Source organism: Typopeltis vanoorti, chromosome 1 (assembly GCF_054136105.1).
Source record: "Typopeltis vanoorti isolate ZY-2024b chromosome 1, IOZ_Tvanoo_1.0, whole genome shotgun sequence".
Taxonomy (NCBI): domain Eukaryota; kingdom Metazoa; phylum Arthropoda; class Arachnida; order Uropygi; family Thelyphonidae; genus Typopeltis; species Typopeltis vanoorti.
Genome location: NC_143549.1, coordinates 82067217 through 82092342, shown reverse-complemented (window position 1 = coordinate 82092342; position 25126 = coordinate 82067217). Strand labels below are relative to the sequence as shown.

Genomic DNA, 25126 nt, shown 5'->3' with positions numbered 1-25126 from the left:
AGCTAATAGATATAAGGAATGATCTTCACAAATTGTATGCATATAATTTCACCTCGCTTTTATTTACTTCTTTAAAAGAATAGTTCATTCACTCACTTTCTTCGAATGTATGATGTTTGATCACTAGTTTTAAATCAGTGAGCTAAGTCCAAATGTGTACTGTACTGTTAAGAATATGTACAGCCCAAAGTGATTAAAATATTTTCACTCAAATTATTTTCAATTAAAATAAAGAATAAAAGAGGTGGTAAAAAAATTTTCCACCTCTTTTATTCTGCTATAATTGCCTTCTATACTCACCCCATAATGCCCTAAAATATATATACCCTTTTTTGAGTAATTATAGCCAATGTATTTAAAATAAGGGACACTCCTAAACAAAAACAGGCTATAATAGCCGTAATTATAATAATAGTGTTTAAGAGGAGTAGCATGGGAATTTTCCCAGAAACTACATCTAATAAAATATTTTCTTTTTTTTATTGTTAACATGCATCGTGAATACCACTTCAGATCCTTTAAAATAATGAAACAATTCCATTTAATTGAATGATTTTTAAAAGTGCTTTGCCTTGAGAGATTAAGAAACTGTGTCATTTAGTGTTGGACAAAGCAACCCTTCCACCTCTCAAAGGTTGGTGACTCAGCTTCTGTAGAAAATACCTAGAATATCCTTTGAGTTCTTTCATGTACTTCGGAAAGTCTTTCCAACGAAAGGAGTAACCAAATAGTTCTGCTGTAACTTGCGAAGAATTGCCGTCAGGCCCACTCTATGTGGACTTGGCACCTGATATTGGTTAGTCTAGTCAGTAGTCCTGACGTTACATAAATATTAAATAAACTCTATTGTTAGTCGTCTAGTGATCCGAACGTTTCACTCAAATAATAATTCCTATTATTTCTACAATGTCATTTCTGATTTTTCTCTTTAAACCGGAAATAGATACTGAGCGAATACTAACGGTTTTGAAGTCGTAAACGCACACAAGCGCCTGATCAGTGAAGCACTTAGTCATAAATCCTCAAAATTTCATAGCACATCCTGTGAGCAATGTGTCCTAGAAGTGGCAAGAATCTGCCTGATCTATTTGTCATCACTTCCTATTATTCACTTTGAAGAGAAATAAATTCTGATATAGCCCGACCACAGAAGCGAGAGCTATCGTTGCAAGACTGCCAAGAAGAGCCAATTCATGTTGAAGGGAAGAAAGAAATAAAGCGATGTACGAATTGGTCACCAACACGCGAAATCACGTGTTTTATAGATAGAATTTCCCAACTGTTATACAAGCAAAATAATTACCACTTAAAAAACTACACTGATCACAAAAGAGAAGTAGGATAATAGGGTAATTTCCCGACGTATAATAATAAACAACCCATCCCACAAGACGGATTGATTACCTTATTATCGGAATGGATTCTCCTTCTTTTGACATGCGCAGAAGTGTCGAAGAGTCTCGTATCTGCAGGCGTACTATATAATGTCTAAACAATGTGCATGTAGCACAGTTTGATTTCCTGCAATTTGTTTCGTTATTCTTCAGAGTTTAGACTACCCTTCTTGTGTTTTATTATAAACGATTTTTTTTTTTTACGGAATACTGCAAATGCCTACATTTCTGCGGTATTCCAACAAATTTAAGAAAAGAAAAGAAAAAATCTCTTGAGCTGATGCCGTGTATTAATGGGGCGTCATAATAACGGATGCCGAATTGCATGCACATGTAAAATTTTAAGTTAAACCGCTAATCTGATCATTGAAGTTCAATCCAAAATTTTGTATTATACTTCGAGCCATCAAAAATAATCGCCCGATGTCTAAATGCGAAAGGAAGCATTTCGATTATTTCCTCTTTAACTTAATTATAATTTGTAATTGTAGTCTTCGGAATAAATCTGCAAATGTTTTATAGTTCGTAGGTTTTCATGACTCCAAGTAAATTAGATTTAGAATCGTAAATATAATAACTTATTATAATAGGTACTGTCATGTGTGTTACTAGCACTTGATCGAGAAGAGAAAAAACAAAATCGCTGATTTTTGTTTCTTTGTTAATGGTATTCAACAGCTTCATCTAGTGATTCCATCACAATATTCTTCACGCTGTTAATTGGGATTTGGAATAGAATAAAGCCACACCCACTTCTCGTTTCTCCATTGTTTGCATTCTAGTAGCAGGTGTGGTGGGAAAATGCACAATTAAAATAGTCGCAATTAAAAACACATTTGACAAGGTTATCGTAGACATGACCGACAAACAGGTAAAGAAAGGAAGAATGAATGAGTGAGAAGTCCTACAGATTCCTACAAAGCGTCCACTTCGGATAATTTCTTACACACGTGATGATTTTCAAATAAGAAGAAATAATGATTGATGACATAATTTACAATTTTCCTCTGAAGATTAAAATTCTGCAGTACTCAGAAAAAAACATTATTTTTTAACTGAAACATCGTACGCAGTCGATACTTTAAATTGATTTAAATGCATCGGTATCGTTCCTATGCATTCTGGTAATACCGATGAGGGGATATTAATTGTTGACATGCGCTTCCCCCAAAAATCGACAGTTAAATATTACATTATTATTATTATTATTATTATTATTATTATTATTATTATTATTATTATTATTATTATTATTATTCCTGACACCTCCAAGGAGTCCGAAGACTCATCGCGGGAGGATACCTACAACTGTCTCAACCACTACACCGAACTTCTACTACGAATCATCTCCACAACGCCATCTACTGCCCACCTCCTCCACCACAACTAGTATTCTATGTCTGTAAATTGTGTGTGTTCTGAAGGGCCGATTTGTCTGTATGCGGGATGAAAAACCCGAGTTTCCGGAAGAAAAAACCCTGCTACCTCCGTATGAGATCGGCTAACTTACCTTCCTTATCCTTGAGTTTATATTTTTCGACTAGGGCCATTTGTTTCATTTGCAGAAATAAAGTGCTATTGGGTTTTCAAGTTTATAAAATGAATAGGAGAATATTTAAGATTAAATATTTCTTTCAAGACCACATGGATAATTCCTGAATTATGAGTGAATGGCGAGTGCAAAGGATTTTAATTCTCATGCATGAAGTAATCAGTCCAACTAGGGTGTAGATTAGTTATCGTTATGTATCAAAAGATAGGAATTATTCCAATTTTTTTTTTTTTTTCATTTTGAAAAGTGCGCGCCCGAAAACATCAAAAACCGTTAAAAATCTCAATTCAAAATAAACTACAGAATCCTGTTTTATTGAAATATCCTCCTTACCGTTGTATAATTGTTGAAATCTAATGACTGAAATTTTTAGCGAACGAATATGATATTTTACTTGTATTACAGTATTCCTACATGTTTCCTTCAATCTATAAATATACAGGTGAAAAATTATTTGTAAGTCATGTGCACACTAGCACTGACACATTTCAAAATAAATAAAGCAATAGAAAACGTAAGTTTGAAGCATATCGCATTTATGATATGTTATATTTAACGAAATGGACAACCTATGGAAAACAGGGCATAACGCACAACTTACTAAAACTAATTAAACAGTTGTGCTGTGTGATTACTGCCTGTATTACATCAAATATCAAAATCTAAGATATAATCTTTACGAAAGACTTTTATACATATATACTGCTTGGAAAGAATTTAACGGACATTATAATATAAGGACGCCCACTTTAATAAGATATAGGACATCTTTTTATTGCGATGACTGAGGCAATCCTACGGGGCAAAGTTTCGACAAGCGATCAATGGGAATTTTTAACCATTCTTCATGTAGGTATGCAATGAGGTCGTGGACTGTTGAGGGACGGACGTCCCTTGACCTCACTCGAAGTTCAGTTCAACTCACAGATGTATTCAATAGGATCCAAAACAGGACTCTGTGAAGTCCAGTCAAGTGTGGTGATGTTCTTGTCCACAAACCATGCAGTTACGGCAGCAGCTTTATGACACGGTGACCATTGTCTCTTCCTGAAAGAGACAATGGTCACCGTAGAAACGGCACGTAGAAACGGCACGAAGTAGGAAGCATTGTACTGTCCAGAATGTTCGGATAAATCTCGGAGTTCAATGTTTATGACACTACAAACAGAGGTCCGAGGCCAAACCAGGAAAAACTGGACCATACCACCGTACCTCGACCCCCCCGAATTTCATGGTAGGGGATTACGCACTCTGGTAGGAGACGTTCACCGGGCATCCACCACACTTGTCCATCTGATAGAGGATATAGCGTGATTCGTCGCTCCATAACACAGTTTTCCACGTCCACCCGTACACGCTCATTGTACTGCTGAAGGTATGTTGCTTTGGGCAATGTGGGGCTTGCATATTGCAGTCCTACTATTGATACCCAGGTTATGAGCCCCGGTTTGAATGTTTGGTTCAGGTTCCTATTCCAGTCGATACCCGGATCTCCGCATTCAACGTGAAGGCCGACGAATGGAGGCTTTTATATATTATCCTTCGTAATACCCTACGGTCGCGTTCGGTGGGTCGTCCACACACACACACACACACATACATACCCTGCTCGGAAAGAAGTCAAGGGAAACACTGCGGATAGCACTTGCAGTTGAATTCATGCATTTCTATCTCAGTATGGTATCATTGATTGTCGACCTGGGAATGCCCAATTTGTCAACAACTTGCCGAATATATAGGCTTGCAACAAGACATCCTATCACACCTCCTCTTTCAAACTTGGTCGGTTCCCTTTTTTGCGGTCATTTCACCCGGACGCAGTTGAATTGACTTGTGAACATCATATTTCTCTAATTTAATCTGGCTACAAACACGTGACTCGTTACATGGCACGATGCAACTTGCCCTTGGGAGTGTCTTTTGTCTTTTTTTTTCCCGAGCAAGGTATTTGTGTGTGTGTGTGTGTGTGTGTGTGTGTGTGTGTGTGTGTGTGTGTGTGTGTGTGTGTGTGTGTGTGTGTGTGTGTGTGTGTGTGTGTGTGTGTGTGTGTGTGTGTGCAGTGTATATACTCATAAAACCAGTTAGAAATAATTGTAGTTATAACTAGTTTTAATAATAGTTAAAGTGAAATTAGAAATTACAATTTTGCAATAGTTTCTACTTTCGGGTTTTTGTTTTATTTAGGGTACTCAGCTTGGGTGTTACGAGTGGGTGTTACTCGTAACATTGGTATTATGGTATTATTGGGTGTTACGAGTGGTATAATATATGGAACCCAGGAAGACCAAAATAGATCTTCCTATGTTCGATTCCCGTCAACGATGTGAGGAGCTTAAAGATCTTCCTCAGCCATAGCCAAGTTAGCCGGTCTTAGGGGGGTGGACACGGGTTTTTTTTCCACAGTCTATCTGGGGTTTTTTTCATCCCGCAAGCATGCAAACCAGCCCATTGAATACACACGGATTACAGTCATGAATGTTACCCTTAGGGGATGCAGCAGAGGAGTGGCGAACCGGCTGCATTAATACGCCAGTAATTGCTGGTAGTTATTGCCAGTAATTACTGGTAGGTCCCCTTATTAGGAGGGGACTCAACCCGTCCTAGGACGGATGAGAAGGATAGGATTTAAGCAGACGAAGACTCATCATCTTCCGTTTCTTAGAGTGAATATCAGGATGACTAGATCGACAGTAAGCCTGGTATTTCCTTAAATGAATATTACCAGGATCGAGCAGTTAATTAAATCTCCTTATTCTAATGATAATTGCATGTGTTCGCCTTCCATTTAATAAATAGATAAATAAAAAACTTCCAAAACTCCTAGCGTTCTAGATGGATTTGTCACAGATCGTTACAACCAAAGAACATATTTTTGAATACACTGAAATACAGTTTCTGCACTAACTATAGAACTGAACATGTTCTCCATCTGGGATTGATTTAGAGCTTTTCTCTCATACCTTGACACTGTGGGTACAAGGATAAACACTATAGTTAACAAGAGATTACAAACTGTGGTAGGGGATAAGGCGCCTCAGCCTGAAGAATGAATGATTTCTTTCTGAGCTATGACTTTTTTTTTTAACTTACTACTTATGAAAAATAGGCTTCCATAGAAAGACAGTGCAGAATTAAATCTTTAGCAATAATTGTTAAAACGTAGAACCGGTGTGCATTCCACTGTAATGAGAGAATGAATAGAAAGGACTATAAAACTTTCAGTTGATAAGAGTCATCCGTAAATAATGAGAATTAGGAGAAAATATTAACAGCATGCTGTCAAAAATGACGTAATGATAGCATGTAAACAGAAGACCATGCAGAAAGAAAAATTAAAGAATTAAAACGAAAATATGAAGGTGAAAAGTTAAGAAGAAATATAATGAAAGTTCTTTATGGGGATAATAAAGAATAGAGGTTGTTTAGTGCACCAGTGCATTGAATGAATGGATTGCTAAGAAGGAAGAAAGAAAACAAAACATTAAGATTCGTATCCTTAAAGAGGAGAATTGCTTTACAGAACATGAACGAAGTGGGAGGAAGTGAATTTGGCGGTTGAATGAAATGATAGTGAATAATCGCGGTACCTGTCTGACCGATTTAGAGAAGGGTGAGGAGAATTATTGATTCTCCTCAAATCTGATGAACAGTGACCATGGGAATATTTGTAGAACATGCAAAAATGCCACAAATTATGACGACTGAGTGAAAATGAGCGCACTAAATGAATTGATTAGTGAAGTATCATTAATTAACGTAACCGTTCTCTTTTGTGCCATCAAGATTTCTGGGAAACCATTCTAAATAAGAAATAGCAGTATTCGATGATTGATCAGATCTATGATGATTGTATATTTTATTGGACGCTGATAAAGCATACTGTGACATGATGCAAGGAAAAAAACTGAGATAAATATTATCGAATATTTTCGGAAAACAACTTATTATTTTTCAAAGAAATAATAGAAGATAGCGTGTTACTAATATTAAAATAAAACTTCAATTCTACATTGGAAATTATTTATCATTGATAAGGAATGTATTAAGGAATTCTTTAGTGTACTATCAACAGCAAAACTGGGAATTTCATCTGTGGTTAATATCGACTTGGAATTTAGAAAGAAAATAGTATGTGAAAACAAGAGTCCTTCAGAGAGCATTAGTTGAAATTTTTAGGACTAACATCCATCATTCAATGAGGTAGTGTACAGCAGAAAGAAACCTGGCAAAAAAGAGACAGAAGTTTGATGCTAAGATATGAGTCTCAGGATTCATTCTTTCTATGCAAAGCAGTCAAATCAAAGTAGACAAACATAATAATCTGTTTCGTGTCTTTGTTGGTCTCGCTGTGGTATTCAAATAACCATAACTATAGCTAATCTTATCAAATATCTAAGCGGTATGCATTCAATGCTTAAATATCTACAAATGTTTCCTAATATTTGTTCAAAGGAGGCGTAATAAAAAAAAGGTCTCTCGGGATCGATATCGGCAAAATCTATACTGAGGATCATCTATTATTTGAACAGTTTTAATTAGGGAGTAAATTTCTATATTATTTTAGAAAGAATCATTTAATGATAAAGATGTTTTCTACTTCTTTTTCTTCTTCTTCTTCTTCTTATTATTATTATAAATGGGTGTCTCCATGGAGTCAAAAGACTCATTGAGGGAGACCCTATGTCGACACAGTAGCCGTTATTCAACAATGTATGTCATTCCCAGACGAAGCGCTCACAACTAACTCTGGTAACCATTCTGCCCATTCACCACCCTCAAAGCAAAATATATCTAATCAATAACATCCTCGTTCCTCGTTAACCACATTCTTGCACAATTTCATGGGTGACCCCTCGTTCTCTTTCCTCCTGCACTACATGGAAAAACGTTATTAACGTCAATTCTATAAAATCCCTTTAAGAACTTATATGCTTCTATCATATCTCATCTCTTACATCTATCAGCTAGTACTGAGGCCTACTCGTTCATCTATTCTCATAAGAAGCATTCCACATACCTGCCACAATCTTTGTCACTCGCCTCTGAATCATCCTCTCCACACTTCTTCATCACCAAAAAATCCAGGCGATCAGATATGTGCACAATAGTCCAGATGTGGCCTTATGGAACAATAACTTCCCTTTAGAGGATATATTGCAAAGGTGGCCAAAACAGAGAATCAAATTACATGGTTGTTGAAGAACGCACTGACAAGCAGGGAGTTTTTCAACAGCCATGTAATTTGATGTTCTTTTTTGACCACCTTTGCAATATTTCATCTAAACTTCAATTCTCTGCCCACAATCACCCCCTCCCCTCAAGTCCCTTGCCTCGTCAACTTCTTCCAGTTCAGTTCCAACAATATAATAGTGTATAGCATGTGATTTCATCCTCCCAAAATGCATTGTCTTTCACTTAGACACGTTAAATTGGCAGCAGTTGACCTTTGCCCGTACCGACAGCATATTTAAGTCATCACCGTCACTCACTATGCTCTTCCCAATTTTGCATCATTAGCAGAGAAGTGGATATTTCCTGTCAGATTATTTCCAATATCATTAATGTACAAATTAAACAACAGAGGACCAAATACTGAGCTGAGGGGTACACCACTAGTCATTGACTTTTCCTAAACTCAATTCTTCCATAAACAAGTGTTTGGTATCTGTCAATCAGCCAATCCTCTAAACCAAATCTCCAATTTATGTAACAGAGTTCCATGTGGAATCGTGTCAAATGATTTTGAAAAGTCATCAGTATCAATGAGTAAGCATTTCCTTTATCCATCTCCACTGTTACTTTAATATAGGCAGCCAGTAAATTACTAAAGCAATACCCATCCTTCACAAAACCATGTCGTCTCTTTTAAAATATCATGTTCATGTTCACCATTCTGATTTTTCCCAACTTCCCCAAAATTCTTCAACCATCAACCGAACCAAATCTGATATATTGATTTGCCTATAATTTGCTACTTCTGTCTAGCAGCCTCTTTTATGGACTGGAATTGTTTTCCTCTTTGCACACTATCTCTATTGGAACCTTACCAGAAATGAAGCTTAAATTAACCAGCTTGGTCAGAGGAAGTGCTAATTCTCTTATATATTCTCGTAATACATTGGCCGATATGCGATCTAACCCTAGTAGTGTTCGCATCAAGGTTTTGCAACGTCCAAAACATTTATGTTTCCATCTCTGTTCTCCCATTAGTTAGTGACACATCCAGAATTACTTTATCACAACCAAGATGGTACAATTTTGCAAAATGATCCCTTAGTAACTCAACTATTTCATTTGCTTTTGTTATTTCCCAACACCAAAGTTTTTAAAGTCATCCCTATTTCCACTTTTACTTGCCGTATAGCAAATGAACTCCTTAGGATTTCTCTTGGATTCATCAGCTAGCTTCCTCTCCTAATTAGCTTTGGATTTTCTTACCATATAGATCCCACTTTTTGCCTGTGCGTTGTATTGCTCATGGACATGCTGAACACCGTTTTCTTTATACTTCCTGTATAATCTTTTATTTCTTCTTTTGAATATGTGGAGTATGAAATAATAAAGAAGCTACTTACTAAAATAAAGAACCAAAAAGCTTCAGAAGCTACTATATAAATAATAATGTAAGAGGAGAATGTGAAAAGAAATTATGAAGGAAAATTTCAGTTTTAGAGCACAAACCTTTCGAGAATTGGAGAAAGTTATGACAAAACTCATTAAGATTCTACTGTGTGCTCTTTCTTGAAAACAACAACAACAAAAAACTAAAACGAGGCATTGAATTCTGCGATGTCTGAGTATCAGACATTTTTCTAAATCATCAGCGGGATTTCGAGGATATGTCAAAATTAGCTTTGCAAGTGATACTGCAGTAAAACTCATCAGAATCCAAATAAGACGAATGAGGATGCAAAATAACTTTCCTTCAATTCGTTCTAAGAAAAGATCACGAAATATACAACTTCTATTTGGACATTAAAAATTTCTTGGTTTAAAGCTTTTCAGAATCAACCGAACCAAATCTGAATGTGCTGATAATATATTTGCAATTAGTGAAAGTTTATTCAGTCAGGAAGAAAATGAAGGAGAAGATTCAGTAAAAACTGTTCACAATAAAATCTTTAGGTTTAGATATGTGAAGATGGCTTCCAAGGCTAAGACGGTTCCAACGATGCCTTTTCGATGAAAGACCTGGGTTCGAATGCCTGTCTAGAACTCGAAGAACCTTTATCACCACTTTTCATTTCAACATGAGTTAGCCAGTTTCGTAGGATGTAGAGGGCTTTTAAAACCCAATCGGAAACTTGGGTTTTATCATCACCCAAACGGATCAGAACACATGCATTTTTAATGAATTATTTACACGTAAACACAAGGTAAAGATAATATTTATTTGATTATAAGGCCATACATTTCAGTATGAAAATTACAGACCATCTTCAGTGACAAAAAACATTTGATACAAGGTAGAATACAAACAATGGATTTATTTGAAATAGAGTGAGCCACGTGATTTGTATTTCCACTAACGTTATGTTCTAACTGACGAAAAGGTTAATCATAACAGTATAAAAAATTAATGATGCGCTATTCTAATCAGACTTTCTCATATTTTTGATAACGATAGGCAGTCATTCCGATTCAAGTTCGGGCATTGAAGAAAGGCTTTAACACTCTCTTTAAATAAATTTGTATCGACAGCGATATAGTGGGCATGTTTCAGACCAAAGAATGTTGTGGCCTATGTCTACCCCCTGTTGAGCCAATTCAGATTTGACAGATTTCCTGTGGAAAATAGAGGATTGATATTCTTGTGTTCTCTTTTCTATTGAGCGTCCAGTTTGTCCGAAGTATGATAGTTGGCAGACAAAAGGAACTTTGTATACACCTGAAAGAGACATCGGAGAGCGCTTATTTTTTGAAGAAGGGAAATAAGTTGAGACTTTATTGATGGGTATAAAAGTAACTACTAAATCATATTTTTTTAACATTCTGGAAATCGGTTCTGAAACGCCAGAAATGTATGGGATCGGAACTCAACTTACTGTTTCACTGTTGTTTAGGTTAGGTTGTTGAGGTAATGTCAAACGCACGTTGTGTAGTAGTCCTTTCTGAGAAGCCATTTAATTTCATATGTTGTTTGTTATTTGAGAGTTCTTCCTGTAATTGATGAATAATCGAATAATTAGTCAAAGCCCCGTGGATAATCAATAGAAAAGCGATTACAAGAATATCAGTCCTATATTTTCCACAGGAAATCCGACAAATCTGGACTGGATTTGTGGGATTTCTTCACCGCCCGAACTTGAATCGGAATGACTGCCTATCGTTATCAAACATATGGGAAAGTCTGATTAGATTAACTCGTCATTAATTTTTTAATACTGTTATGATTAACCTTTTCCTCAGTTAGAACGTAACGTTAGTGGAAATATATCACGCAGCTCACTGTGTTTCAAATGAATCCATTGTTTGCATTTTACCTTGTGTCAACTGTTTTTTGCCATTGAAGATGGTCTGTAATTTTCAGACTGAAATATATGGCCTTATAATACTGTAAATTATTACCTTTCTCTTGCGTTGACGTGTAAGTAATTCATAAAACTATACTACAAGTTTCTCTATAAGAAAGAATACACGCAATGTACACCCAAAAATATGAATTTAGGGCGTAAGGATACTTAGCAGGTCGTGGGCACATTAGCAGTAGACTATTATTATGTGAAGAGAATTAAAGAAGAATGGGGAAAATGTCTTAATTTTTAGAAAAAATTCATTTCATGCTGATCCAACTGTGAATATCTTTGGATGTGAGAAGAACTTTATTGCTGCTTGTGAGATCACATCCTACTTAGTGAAGCTGTAAAAAAATAAAAAAATAAAATAAAAAAATACAAAAAATTAGAAAATTAGAAGCTAGAAAATAATAAATCAAGATCTAATAATCTCTAATAATAACAGTAATAATAATAATAATTTCTCTAATAACAGAGAAATAAAATTATATAAACCATACATAAACCAAGAAGATCATTGACATTCTCTCTTGATGACCCTCTTGACATTCATATGAGCAGTGGGAGAAATCATTACCAAAGAGAAGATCCGAATTGCTTAAACAACAAACAACATCTCGAATACACTTTAGAAGGCTTATTGGTCAGAAATTGATCATAGGTGTTTACTGAATGGTCAGGAATGTCTGATAGGTATGTGTACAATTACACTTCGGGTTTAGCGACGGTAATTACCTTACCAACTTTGCTAGCTAGATTATTGCTGTTGAGAAGTTTTTTTTAAGTTGAACGTAAGAAATGTTAAATTGATTCCCGTTTAGACAACGTCCAATTTCGGATATAACAGCGAACTGCTTCTCTCGACACGGAAATAAAGAAAATGTGTATACTTTTAAGAAGTTTATTCTGTTTAATCTAAAGAATAAGATTAAAATAATTTACTGTTCTTAAAACGAATTTGGGATACCATAAGATTCTATGAATAAATCTAGTTTTTACTTTAAACTAAATAGGACGAAATAGTGTAATAATAGCAGCGGTTCGATATTTTGTTTGGTATGACCTATCTTGTTAACGCATTTCTTTAAAACACCAACTAAAAAACTTTCTTTGGTGATTTTTTTTCAGGGTGTTACTATCCGGAAGACTGTCTGATGTAGATTTTGAAGATTGAAAATGGACAACATTAAGATGAAGTCGACTTCATAGGTTTGGAAAGGTCGACTTTTTTTTTCTTTTTTTCCTGCATGTAATCTATTTCTATTTTGAGTTTTCACAATTGTATCAGTTAAAATGAGATTGGGAAAAGTATGGAATATATAATGATGCCTTTTTTTTTGGGCTAAGTTCATCATCACATATTACATGGCATTTTCAACCCGGACCGAAATGTTTACGAAAAAAGATAAATAAAAAATAAAGGACATTTAAAAAACGAAGCGCCTGACAATGATCATGAAACAATAGATATATAAAAAATTAGAAGTGATTTGGGATGTTGTATCATATTTCTTCTAAAATAAAAATCTGAGTTATATTAAAGTTTGCGTGCATACACTTTTAAATAAAAGTAAATTATATAGAAACATCCTGGTACAGAGTGGAAAAACATATGAATGTATAGTGCAAGAAGGTAGGAGAATGTTTAAACAATAAGCAAAACCACTTTTTGGTGTTTCATGGCTAGATAAGACGTCATTCAATCGCAGGTTATTTTCCCTATAAATTATTTTACCTTAAAGGATTATCTAATGAGATAATCAGAACTACTGACATTGAAACTAGATAGTTTTGTTATTAAGAATCGATAACTGAATTGCATCTACCATTCAGTTTCTGGGAAAACTCACTCTAGGAGTTGGTAAATTCCAAGAAAAAATCATTGCTCACATTTCCTTCTATTTACTATTTAAAAATGCATTTTAAAAAGCTAACTGTTGTCTAAAATGTCAAATCTATAAAAGGGGAACTTTGTAGGTAATCGGATATTCTATATACACCAATGACACGTATCGCTTTGGTAACTTTGAACGCCTTGGCTCAAGGACAATGGATAAACTTCCCCAAAGGCATATCAAGGAAAGTTTTCATAGACGATGACGTTAACTTCTGTGTGTTGCACAATATACAGAGGAAAGTGAATATAAATCTGATCTTGGATTTGAAAAATGTCTTTGTGTGTGGATCCTGGCTTTTAAGAAAAGTTTACTTATCCAACAATCTTTTTTTTTTGTGTAGTCAGACTATTATTATTATTATTATTATTATTATTATTATTATTATTATTATTATTATTATTATTATTATTATTAAAAGACTGTGCTATTTTCAAAAGCAATGTTACTAGTAATGTCCAATCATGCGTTTTCCATTACTTTTCTTTTTATCGAAATTCTATGGTTTAATTATCCCACTATAATATTATATAAATTGGAATATATGCTATCAAAAATACTAATAATTTAGTTTTGTTTAATATATTGTTTCTTCAGTATAAATTATCACATTTCCAAAGATCTATTTTTATTTTCTTATGATTAATACATAAATGGATTCCAGCATATATATCACAAGTAAAGCATTATTTGAGTGCACAGTACAAACGCTGCATGTACGGTTCGCTTGAGTACACGGTCGCATTTTTCGATTAAGTTATTTGGAATATCGGTTAAAGCAACTTAGGCTATGAGATTAGCGTGTTATGTATATTATTTGCTCTATTCTTTTGACAGGCTTGTTTGTAAAAAGACAATGAAGGTCATCTTCAAGAATCAGTTTATGAATTACACAAAATAAGTCCACAATACAATTTAAAAAAGTCATGGCATTTAAAGGTCCGGAGCATGTTAGATCAAAAATAGTTATAGAAAATAAAATAATAGAACAGATGACATACTATAATTATTGAGGTTGCATAAAAGGATATCTAAAAGAAAATGATATACATGAAAAAATTAAAAAAAATTCAGAAATCTGTGGAACAATTAAAAGGACATTGAAAGAAAAAAGGAAAAAAAAACACTGGAAAAAAAAAAGATGAGAAACCCAACTAAAATTTTACACAGTAATGGCCACTTCCACTCTGTTATATGGTTCAGAAATGTGAATTGTTAAAAAGAAAGATCAAAGTAAAATACAGACAGTACAAATGATATTTAAAAAAAAAAAAAAAAATTGAGGACGCACAAAATTATACCGTATAGAAATGAAGACATTAGAAGAGATGCTGATTATTTACAACCTAAGTGAAAAGATCAAGGAATATTAAATAGAGAGAGAGAAATGGAAAGAGCATTTATATAGAATGTAAAGGTATCGTCGGCTACCAAAAGAGGTGGATTGATATGGACAAAAAGGGAAAAAGAGAGGGGGAAGATAAGAGATAAAGTGGGAAGACCAGTAAAGCCGGAACAGGCAAATACCTAATCCCTGAAAAGAAAAAGACGAATATACCTTGATAAAGTCAAAGCAAACAAAGACATTATCGCGCATGCGTATATAAAAAGGCAGTCATAGCAACCAGCCTACCTTCATTCATTTAACATCCGGGTGGATACACCAAAGGGGAGAGAGAGAGAGAGAGAGAGAGAGTGAGAGGAGGAGGATTAGCTGCAAGATGGAAAGACCAGTGAAACCAAAACATGCAAATACCTAATCTTTGATAATAATAATAAGAAGAAGATTTCCCTGTTTTTAAGGATGAAAAACCCAGGTTTCTTAGTGAAAAAAATCGCGTTATCGACACTTCGGACTGGCTGACACTTTTTAAAGAATTCGTCTTTCCAACTAAACGACATAATTGTTATCCGCATTTCTGGATACGGTAACTTAAAGAGTTTTAATTAAAATAATACATTCACGTGAACTTGAATTCATTATTACTTTCCAGTGTTTTATGCCGTTCTTTGCATAGTCAAAGACACGCAATGAAAAGAGTAAAATCAAGACTGATTGGAACTACTCTACACTTGCTTTCATCTGTGTACAGCTAGCCCACTGTAGTTCTCTGTTTAAAAATTGCAGATGAAAGAATTAAGTCACACAGAAACTTGAATGATGACTTCATACTTCAAGTTTCTGTGTGACTTAATTCTTTCATCTGCAATTTTTTTTTGCGAAAAACACTTAATGTTTTTCGTATGATATGCTTATTGACATATACCATATCAAAAGATACTGTTTTCTTTGAGGTAATATATCTAAATGACTGCATTGATGAGCTGCTTAGTTTTTTAATAGTTTATAAAAAAATATTCACATACATGTGAATGAAGCTAGAGAAAAATTCTGAGAATTGATCCAAATCTAAAATTCTCTCAAACTGCTGGAGAGTTAGGGATATTTTCTACTGTTTCATTAACTTAGTTCTCACAGAGGGAAGATATTCTTAATGCAAAACTGAAAAGATTCTGAAAAATATTGCATTCTTCCTTAAAACGTTTAAGCTATTTTTAATTTTGATATAACCATGATCTCACATCTATTTACTCTTTTAAACTTGGATTTAAACCTTGTCAAGAACTCAAGAAACATCTTCAAAATCTTTTCATCTGAAGTAAGGTGCTATTGTAGAGAATGGTAGAGCTTTCCCTCTCTGTTACCGCCCCCCCCCCTTACACACACACACACACACACACACACACACACACACACACACACACACACACACACACACACACACATCACCGTCACCACCAGGGAAAAACATATAAACCGACCAGTGAATACACGCATTACTAGTCTCCTGGGAATTCTACTAGCCTGCCACGGAATTTGAAATATTTTTAGACAAAGTGTTTAAACATGTATTGAGCTTATTAGCATAGCATACACGTTAGAAATAATAAATATAATTACACGCACTATAATAATAATAACTACATTTGTAAGATTCAGTGTTTTAATTGAATACAGTCCACGTTAGCTTTTTGTTTATTCTACCGGTTCAAATCCACAATGAACAACTTCTCATTAGGTTCATTACATTCTGGAGAGACTACACCAAAAATAGCAGAGGAAAACAACTGGCTTATCCTGGGTGTGAAATTGGCTTACCGCTACCATACTTCCTGAGGGAGGGGGGTATCTCCGTCAACATATTCACCGAATCGAAATAGTTAATTACTTGGTTTGTGCCGTCCTGGGAAGAACAGTCATCATGAAGTGGTGTACTTGTCAGTACGTACTTTTAATATTCATAATACGGTGTACGAATATCAGAACTACACGAGATTCCTAGAATATCTGTTCATCTTCGGGTTTTCTCCTAACCGTCCACATGGCATAGTTGGAAAGGAGAAAAAAAAACAACTTTTTTCCCGTTATTAATGGTTTTATGACCTCTCGTACAAACTGTAGGTCAATGATTAACGTAAGCATGGGTGTATACCTCGATTGTTTTTGGTGCATTTCTTTTCTGCCATCCACCTCCGCAAGTACATAGTTCCTGGAATGTATTTATACATTTGTGAAACACGTGTTTTCAATCATTGAATGACGCATGCCTTCGTTAAATTAATACTTTCTCCCATTTCGACTGTTGGATTCAAATTGATTAAGATTTCTTTATCTAAGACATTCAAAGTTTCTTTGCATATGACTTCTTTACCTTTATCTAAAGATTGAAGACTTTATCTTTCTACAAATAAATACTTTCTGAAATAAATTTTTCAAAAACATTTTAATTATTAGATGACTCTACCTTCATTAATCGTTTTCACATATTTCAAGGAAAAAAATATTTAAGAGTTTATCATCTTAAAACTTATTCTTATGAGATGTAGTGCTAATATAAAGAGATGTATTTGCACTGGCAATCATACGCCACCTGCCACATGGAACTGCCCTAGGAGGTACTCCTCGTGTACATTAATCATTCTATACCTGCCTTGCTTCACTAAGTAAACATTCCGCTAGCTAAACAGTCACTGCTAAAAAGCATCTATTGAACTCCGACACAAAACATCGGACACTGTTCAAGTCCTCTATTGGAGAAAAGCCAATTTGTTTTTTGCCATTTGCACGGTTATCCGAACTGTTTTACCCACCCCATCAGATCGTCATATTATTCTCATCGGTGACGTCATCTACCAGACGTAAGCTAGAAGGTACTCACTTCCTAGACATTACTTCATTTCCTCCATCGTTTGTTTAACAGCAGAAACTCACGCGGGAATCGCGCATTTCAGCATCGAAACACCCGGCTGATGTCTGTTGATCGGTGTCTTGAAGACTCACAGAAAAGCAGGTGAGTTTTATCTTATCATTCGCATATATCTTTCATTTTTTTATCGTTCGTAATGAATTCTTTAAACGTTGAAAAATCGTTAAATCAACTAAATATTATTGCTCTGATCACTTAGTATTTGGATTGTGATTTATAGGTTTAAACATGAGTTTGTGTGAACAGAAAAAATAGTCACAGTTTGGTAATGAACTCGAGAAAAAAAAAAAGACAGACTTCCTGTTCAATAACACTATTACAGAGATAAATGTCTGTTAAAGGTCACTAGAAATTTCTGATTTTTGTGGCCTTTTAAGTCGCCATGTTTTTGAGAAATTGTAATCTATACCACTATTAGCTGCTGAGCTACTGAAAAGCAAGTGGGAATAGAAATTTGGGAAATTAATGCATAAGGAATGGCTTTGTTTACAGATCGTGAGTTTTAACTAGTATGACAAAATATTGCCGAATAATTAAACAGAGAACTTGATATTACTAGCGCTGCAACGGGCTTTTAAAAAGTTCTCTTGACTCAAAGAATATCCTCAAATTGTGAATGTTGACGCGTATTCTTAGGTGATGAAAATCGTCACAAAGTAATTTACTTTTAATCCGGCTAATAGAACTGGTTTTTCTTGTAGTAAACTGATGCGATTCCTGGAAAAGATGCTTAACGTAATCTTATGAGTGCCTTACGGGATAAAAACTTCTTACAATGAACTCAGTACTTTCTAGAGAGAGAGAGAGAGAGAGAGAGAGTCCTAATGACATTTCTGAAATAAAGTTACACGTATTGTTCTTATCATTAATTATTAAGACCGTCGCTTTCAGATAACTACTTTTTTTACACGTGAAATTCACATTTGTTTTCTTCCTACTAATTAACAAAACAATTCCTATTAATTACCAAAAGGTCAACTTTCTTCAGCGTTCAGACCACACAAAAATGTTGATGGTTCCAACTTGTAGTATTACGCAGGGCTTGGTCTTTCAGTCAAGACTAGTGGCGACCGGTGAAAATTTTAAGTGGGGGTACTGCATATACAAAATAAAATTTTAAAAAAATTCATTTTTTCCTAATCAGTAACCAATTTATTAATAAATAAATTTACATATTTAAAAATTGCTTTATTAAAAATATTTCAGCCTCACCACGAACACACACCAATAATAATAGTTTCGTATCTCACAGAAATAACCAGCGCAAACATACAATTTATCTGTAGCGACACTGCTCTCTGAACAGTGTCACTACAGATAAATCCTCACTACAGATGTCGCTACAGAGAGCAGTGTCGGATTCACTTGTTAACGGCAGTGACAAATGCAAACGAATATCGGCGAGTCTAGCTTTTGGTCGAACGTGATAATTCCGACACTGGTTAGATCGCAGTGCATTTGTTTCTTAATTTAAAGCGTTAATCGAACAAATCTAATTATTAACTATTCAGTCAATGTCAAAACATAAGCCGTAACCTTTAACATGTTGTATTGTTTATATAATGTTGTAAGCATTGTTATTATTTATAAACACAAACAAAATTTACATTTTTCATTTTTTTTCCCTTCGGGTGCTGTGAGGTACTGCTTATGTACAAGTCACATAGTCATATATTTAGTCGGCTGTCTGGGCTGAGCCAATCGTTGGATTTTTTTTTTTCTCGCCGATATTTGAAGAATCTTATCAATATACCATTTATCTTTGGTTTAATCATTTTATAGTGCTCAATAAAGATAAGTAGAAAACAACACGTAACACCTGGGGAGAAAGAATTCTCAAAACATACTTGCTTTGTTCCAGTCGCTCCGTTCTAGGTTTTTCGTAGTTCTTAAATTATGAAGCTCTCATTCTTTCATATTTCATTCTCATTTAATAAGGATATTTCAAGGTTAACACATACACCTTTCCTAATTAATAAACTGTAACACTACAGTTGTTTTTGCCTTCTCAACCATGACATCGTAATACAGGAATGAAAAATATTGTAAGGAAATGAATCATAAAGCCTCTGACATCATTGATGTGAGCAACAGATTTGCATTGAGCATAAATATCTTAGTACTTACTTCTCTTTGTCAACAGCCTATAGTTCAAGACTAGTTGGTTTTGCAAGAAAAAAAAATCCGATTTCATTAACATGTAGGATTCCAATCTGTGTTTTTCAAATCGAAACTCTACTGTCATTTTCAAATGGCTTAAAAAAATGTGAGATTTATTTGAAATCATCTTGTTTTAGATGCATGTGCATCTTTTTTTTTGGGGGGGGGGGGGCTCTTGCATTAGGCGTCCTTTAGTTTGTTTTCTATCTCCTGATATTTCATTTCCATATGTTTCATCTTCTCCAATTATAACTCCACGAATTTTAAATGAAGGAGTTGCATCATTGGCATTACCTGAATGCTCAAATTCACATTACATCGCACATAATTGTATTACAATTACCTACTGGTATATTTAATTCAGTTTAGTGATGTTCAAGTATTTTTATAGAGAAAGCATTTTGATTATTTTATTGGTAAGCTGAAAACCATGGGATCATCGGTCATTGGGAGTTCCTTCTTCTTATTTTATCTAATTTTATATTGTTAATAGTCATATATTAACGACAAAATCTTTCTTTATTATTATTATTATTATTAATAAATCAAGCACAAAGCTTGAACAATACTTTACTCCAATAATTTTTCCCTCTCCAGGTTTCGTGAGTATGACAGCATATCTTCTCAAAACCTTTGCATTGACGTCATATGTGGTTTTAATTGCATCGATGCCGAATGAACAGCCTAATATCCACAAACAGGGTGAGTCTTATGGCATTGCTGTTTCATATTCCTGAATAAAAATTAAATATATGCAACACATACCAACCGAACCTTATGCTATTTCAAAAAATGTATGAACTTATCCATAATTCGGGAGATATAAAAAATGAGTGCTTTTGTAAAATTCAAATATTTAATTTGAATTCTGAGGAGGTGGCAATTTGCCGGCCTAATTGGCCAAATGGTTAACATATTCGCTCTCCACCCAACAAGTCGCGGGTTCGAATCCCGCTGTTAACAAGGATGGTTGTGACTGTCTTTTGAATTTCAGTATCCAACCTAAAGTGGTTTAAAAAGTAAAAATACAGCATAGTTTAATTTATCACATATTTACATGTGTAATTATATAATTACATGTTTTAATAGTTAGTACTTATTTTATTTTATGCTAAAGGAATACTAGTTTTCGTTCATTAACATTGCCTGATGGTATATTTAAGTTTGCATCTTAGAAGCGGTCTATGTTTATATTTGCTATCTTTGATGTAGAGTTGAATACTTACATATAAATTAATCTTAATTGCTAAATCATAGCATATATAATATAATAAAAACGATTATTTCTTTACCATTTTAATAATAATTAAAATATAGACATAACGTCATAAACAGAAAATACAATTTTGTCTTTATAATAAATTAATTTATAAACTTTGTATCAGAAATTTCGCCGTATTCAGTATAAGAACTTTTATGAATTAAAATGGAACGCACCGTCTCTGTCTTTCTCATAAACATTGTTCTTGGTATGCTATTAGTATTTCATGTTTTGTTTTGTTTTTTAATTTCATTGTAGCAGAATGTGAGGGTATCGAGATCGTTGAAAGAGACGAATGGAGAGCGAGGCCTTCAAATGGATATGAACCACTCCCAATCCCAGTAGAGCGTGTGTTTTTTCACCATACTGCAGGTATTTTATGTAAGACTAAGGAAGAATGCATCAAAATAATGAAGGCTATGCAGGATTTGCATATGGTTGAGTGGGGTAAGTTCACCTCAAAATAATTACGTGATGGTACCGATTTATCCTTTTTATTGTGTTATCTCTAGTAAATTTAATATTTTACTTTGAAAAATAAAGAATTGCCTTAGTCTACAAAATCGGTGTCATATTGCTTAATCTCAATTATATTTATATATTATTATTATTATTTTCATTGTAGGCTGGAGAGACTTGGGATATAGTTTTGTGATTGGCAACGAAGGCCGTGTCTATCGAGTACGCAGTTGGGATAAAGTAGGAGCTCACACAATAAGATACAATAACATCTCCATCTCTATTGCCTTTATGGGGAACTTCCAAAATTTGGTTCCGAACAAGAAGATGTTAAATGCAGCAGAAAAGTTGATCCAGTGTGGTATCGAACTGGTAAGCTTTTGCTATTAAAAGATTTTCACTTATTTATACTAGATTAAGTTTTTTATTCCAGATTCCAGCCTTTCCTCTCACCGTAAAAATTAGAGGAAATGCCCCGCGGTTGTAGACATACGCAAAGTATTCATATAAGACTGATCGTTTTATATCAAAATTAGGTTTATGAAAATGGTCACATTAATTAATTGGCTATTGAGTCTAATACCCTAATGATAGATGAGATGCCGTATAACTACACGTTCCATAAATGCTAACATTTTCAGAATTATAAACAGTACTTGAGTTTATGACAAATATATAACAATATTGCTTTATTATCCTCCCCCCCCCCCCAAGGCTTATCTTGTCCAAATGGAACAAGTTGGTCTAGTTCAGGAAATTATCACTAGAGGGAGATGCAAACTGTGCCGGTATTCAGTTAACTGCTTTCTTTTGTATATTTTCGGTGACAATGTTAACCTCGGTTTCAATAAATATCAGTTAATATTATAGCCAATTTTAATCATTTTTAATTTTTTTTCTTTTTAAAATCCACTCTTAAAATTTATCTTCATTTAATATATGAAGCCTAAATGCATGTTAGTTGAGATAAAAACCAGATATGTTCACAAAATATTTGGAACACCTTACAAAACTTTATATTATATTTACATATCAAAAGAGTATGATATAATGATAAGAGCAGTTTATGTTTATTCGGCTTATTTCGCTGGCCTGGTTGGCCGAGTGGTTAGAGTATCCACTCTCCAATCAAAATGTTACGGGTTCGAATCTCGCCGTGAGCATGGATGTATGTGAGTGTCTATGGGGATAGTAGGGGGTGGTGGTCGGCTGTAGATGATGAACGTAGTTGCGTCTGTTGGATTGACGGAGAGTTGTACAGTAGGATGAGTCTTTGGACTCCCTGGAGGAGTTACGTAATAATTATTTTATCATTCCCTCTCCCTTTTTAAATATCATTTGTGTGAAATTAATTTGGCAAAGAGAGTAGTATCCCCACACTGCTCGTGCAGTTTCATTATATAGTAATTCACAGTAGGTACTAGATAACTGGAATTATTTATCACTAAAAGACCTTTGCTAAACGAAAGCACATTAACGGGAAAAAACTCTTATACCCAACTTAAAAAAAGTCTGTCATATTTCCTAAATTATATTTCAAACAGTATTTTACTGTTCAAAAATGCGCTACTATTATATTAGTATATAATTCGTTGTCAATAACGACTGCTACTGACAAAGAATTTGTCAATACCTGTAGCCTCGTTGTAACTTTCATGATGTTAGATGACAGAAGAAAGACATACAAGTTTATGTCTAGTCACCAATCAAAGAGATTATCTCCTGGAAGGAACTCGCTTCTTTTTTTTTTCTTTATTTATTTTTTTAACAGCGATCCTTGGAGAAATAGACCATAGAACCTTTAAGATTTCACGCAGTAATTTCAGCAAAGATTATGAATAATAATTTATTTATTTATTCGTATGGAGTTCCTTCCCCAACCCCCGTTCCTCGACCGTCTCTTAGGACTGGTTGAGCCCTCCTAGTGAGGGATTAAGTATGTATTTTATGACTGTAGATCCGTATGTGTCCACAGGCTGGTTTGCCTGTTCTGAGATCAATAGTAGTGGCAGCATTAGTCGATGATATTCTTGTCACGCCATCGTCTATAAAACTACTAGTGTAGATGAAATGCCTACCAATTTCTTAAAGTTAGGGTTAAAAGAGTTCTACCCACTCCCTCGGTGAATACAAAATCGCTATTGGATTTATTTATTATATTACATCGTAGATTAGTTCATGTGCCCCTCTTTGTTTCCAGTTTAATCGGAATTATTTAACTTTTTGAGAATATGATTTCAATATTTTAATATTAGAATACTCATAGCGTAACATTTAACATTTCATGTTAGTCTTACAAGAGAGCATCTGAACCTCCCCTCTTCCAGTATCACAACTGTCGTGTTAAATATTATATCAATGGTTCAAGTTTGTCTTTATTTCTAAGAAATTTCTTTTTAGTTTTATAACTTCCGTAATTAGAGTTAGTGCTGTTGTTTCTGATAAAAATTTTTAGAATATTGTTTCTAAGACAATGATAGAAAATGTCATATTTTTCAGAACTACCCTTCTGTAAATGGGATATATACGATGTTATGAAAGCAATGCGTCATACATGATACGTTGTTTTCATAACATCGTTATGAAAGCAATGTGTAGACTAACAATAGTCTACACCTATATGAAATAGGTGTAGACTATTGTTATAAACAATTGGAATATCCGTAGTATTGCAATTCTAAGCCTATTTTAGCCATTTATTTCCTAGATCATTGATAAATGTTCTAGGAGATAAATGCTATGCCATAAACGCTCTGGCCATTGATAAAATGTCATAGTTCGTTGCCCATCAATTGCTTCCTTGTTCAAATTTATTTGTAATATGCTTATAAGTATAATATTATGCTCACTCACACGCCCACACTTGAACTTCTAGAATACAAACAGTAAAATCATAATATAAGACAGATATTTGCATTTATTTTTACTTGGAATAATTTACTACAATGAAATAAGTTTTCTACAAATTTTTTTTTACTTCCTTTCAATTGACTGTTTTTATATTAAAGTTGTGCCTTTCCTTTTTAGGGTTACATTACTAAGGATTACAAGCTACACGGACATCGGGATGCATCTTGCACCTTCTCACCAGGTGATGTTATATATGAAATCATGAAAAGAATGCCACATTACTCTAATGATGTTCCTTATTATACTTGTAAGGATATTAACTATACACCATCGCCAGAGCATCTGGAATTTCTGAAAAGGTTTGATGAGAATGGCAATGCCATTGAAAACCCAGCTCAATGAAAGTGATGCTCGCTGATCTCAGATAACAAAGCCAGCGAATGTTCAGACATTAATTACATTTGTAATGTGTATACTTGCTGGTTTTAATTATTCAACTGGTGCAGTACTTAGACTCGAATACTTTGTATAATTATCTTTATTGAGTCATTTTGATAGCCATGAAGATTGTTGAACATTTTCTTGTACATAAAGAGATCTATTTTTATAATATTTGTGCAAAAGTTATTTCTCATTTAAAGACATTATTTGCACTGTTTGAATAAAGTGCATCATCTTCTCAATCATACCATCCATGCTACAAAAATTAATTCATTTAACAGTAAAATTATTTTAATTCTAAAATAAGATTTTTTAAAAAAATAATTTACA

At 34.2% G+C, this 25126-nt stretch overlaps 1 protein-coding gene across 2 annotated transcripts; it reads left to right on the top strand.

The window, feature by feature from the left end:
- Window positions 1-17588: 17588 nt before the first annotated feature.
- LOC150110146 (peptidoglycan recognition protein 1-like) lies at window positions 17589-24967 on the top strand. Of its 2 annotated transcripts, none has more exons than XM_090398067.1 (5): window positions 17589-17709; window positions 20383-20487; window positions 21308-21493; window positions 21672-21877; window positions 24533-24967. In XM_090398067.1, the coding sequence occupies exons 2-5, from the start codon at window positions 20394-20396 to the stop codon at window positions 24755-24757; spliced, it is 711 nt and encodes a 236-aa protein (XP_090254193.1). In that variant the 5' UTR covers window positions 17589-17709; window positions 20383-20393; the 3' UTR covers window positions 24758-24967. The 2 variants fall into 2 exon arrangements, with proteins under 2 accessions (XP_090254193.1, XP_090254186.1); XM_090398060.1 differs by having other exon boundaries at window positions 21305-21493.
- Window positions 24968-25126: the final 159 nt, after the last annotated feature.

What these genes read in the sequence shown, in the direction of transcription:
- LOC150110146 (XM_090398060.1), top strand. Translation starts at nt 20,394, where the DNA reads ATGACAGCATATCTTCTCAAAACCTTTGCATTGACGTCATATGTGGTT. An exon ending in GCCTAATATCCACAAACAGG is followed by an intron (nt 20,488 to 21,304) that starts GTGAGTCTTATG and finishes ATTTCATTGTAG; the next exon opens with CAGAATGTGAGGGTATCGAG. An exon ending in TTTGCATATGGTTGAGTGGG is followed by an intron (nt 21,494 to 21,671) that starts GTAAGTTCACCT and finishes TTTTCATTGTAG; the next exon opens with GCTGGAGAGACTTGGGATAT.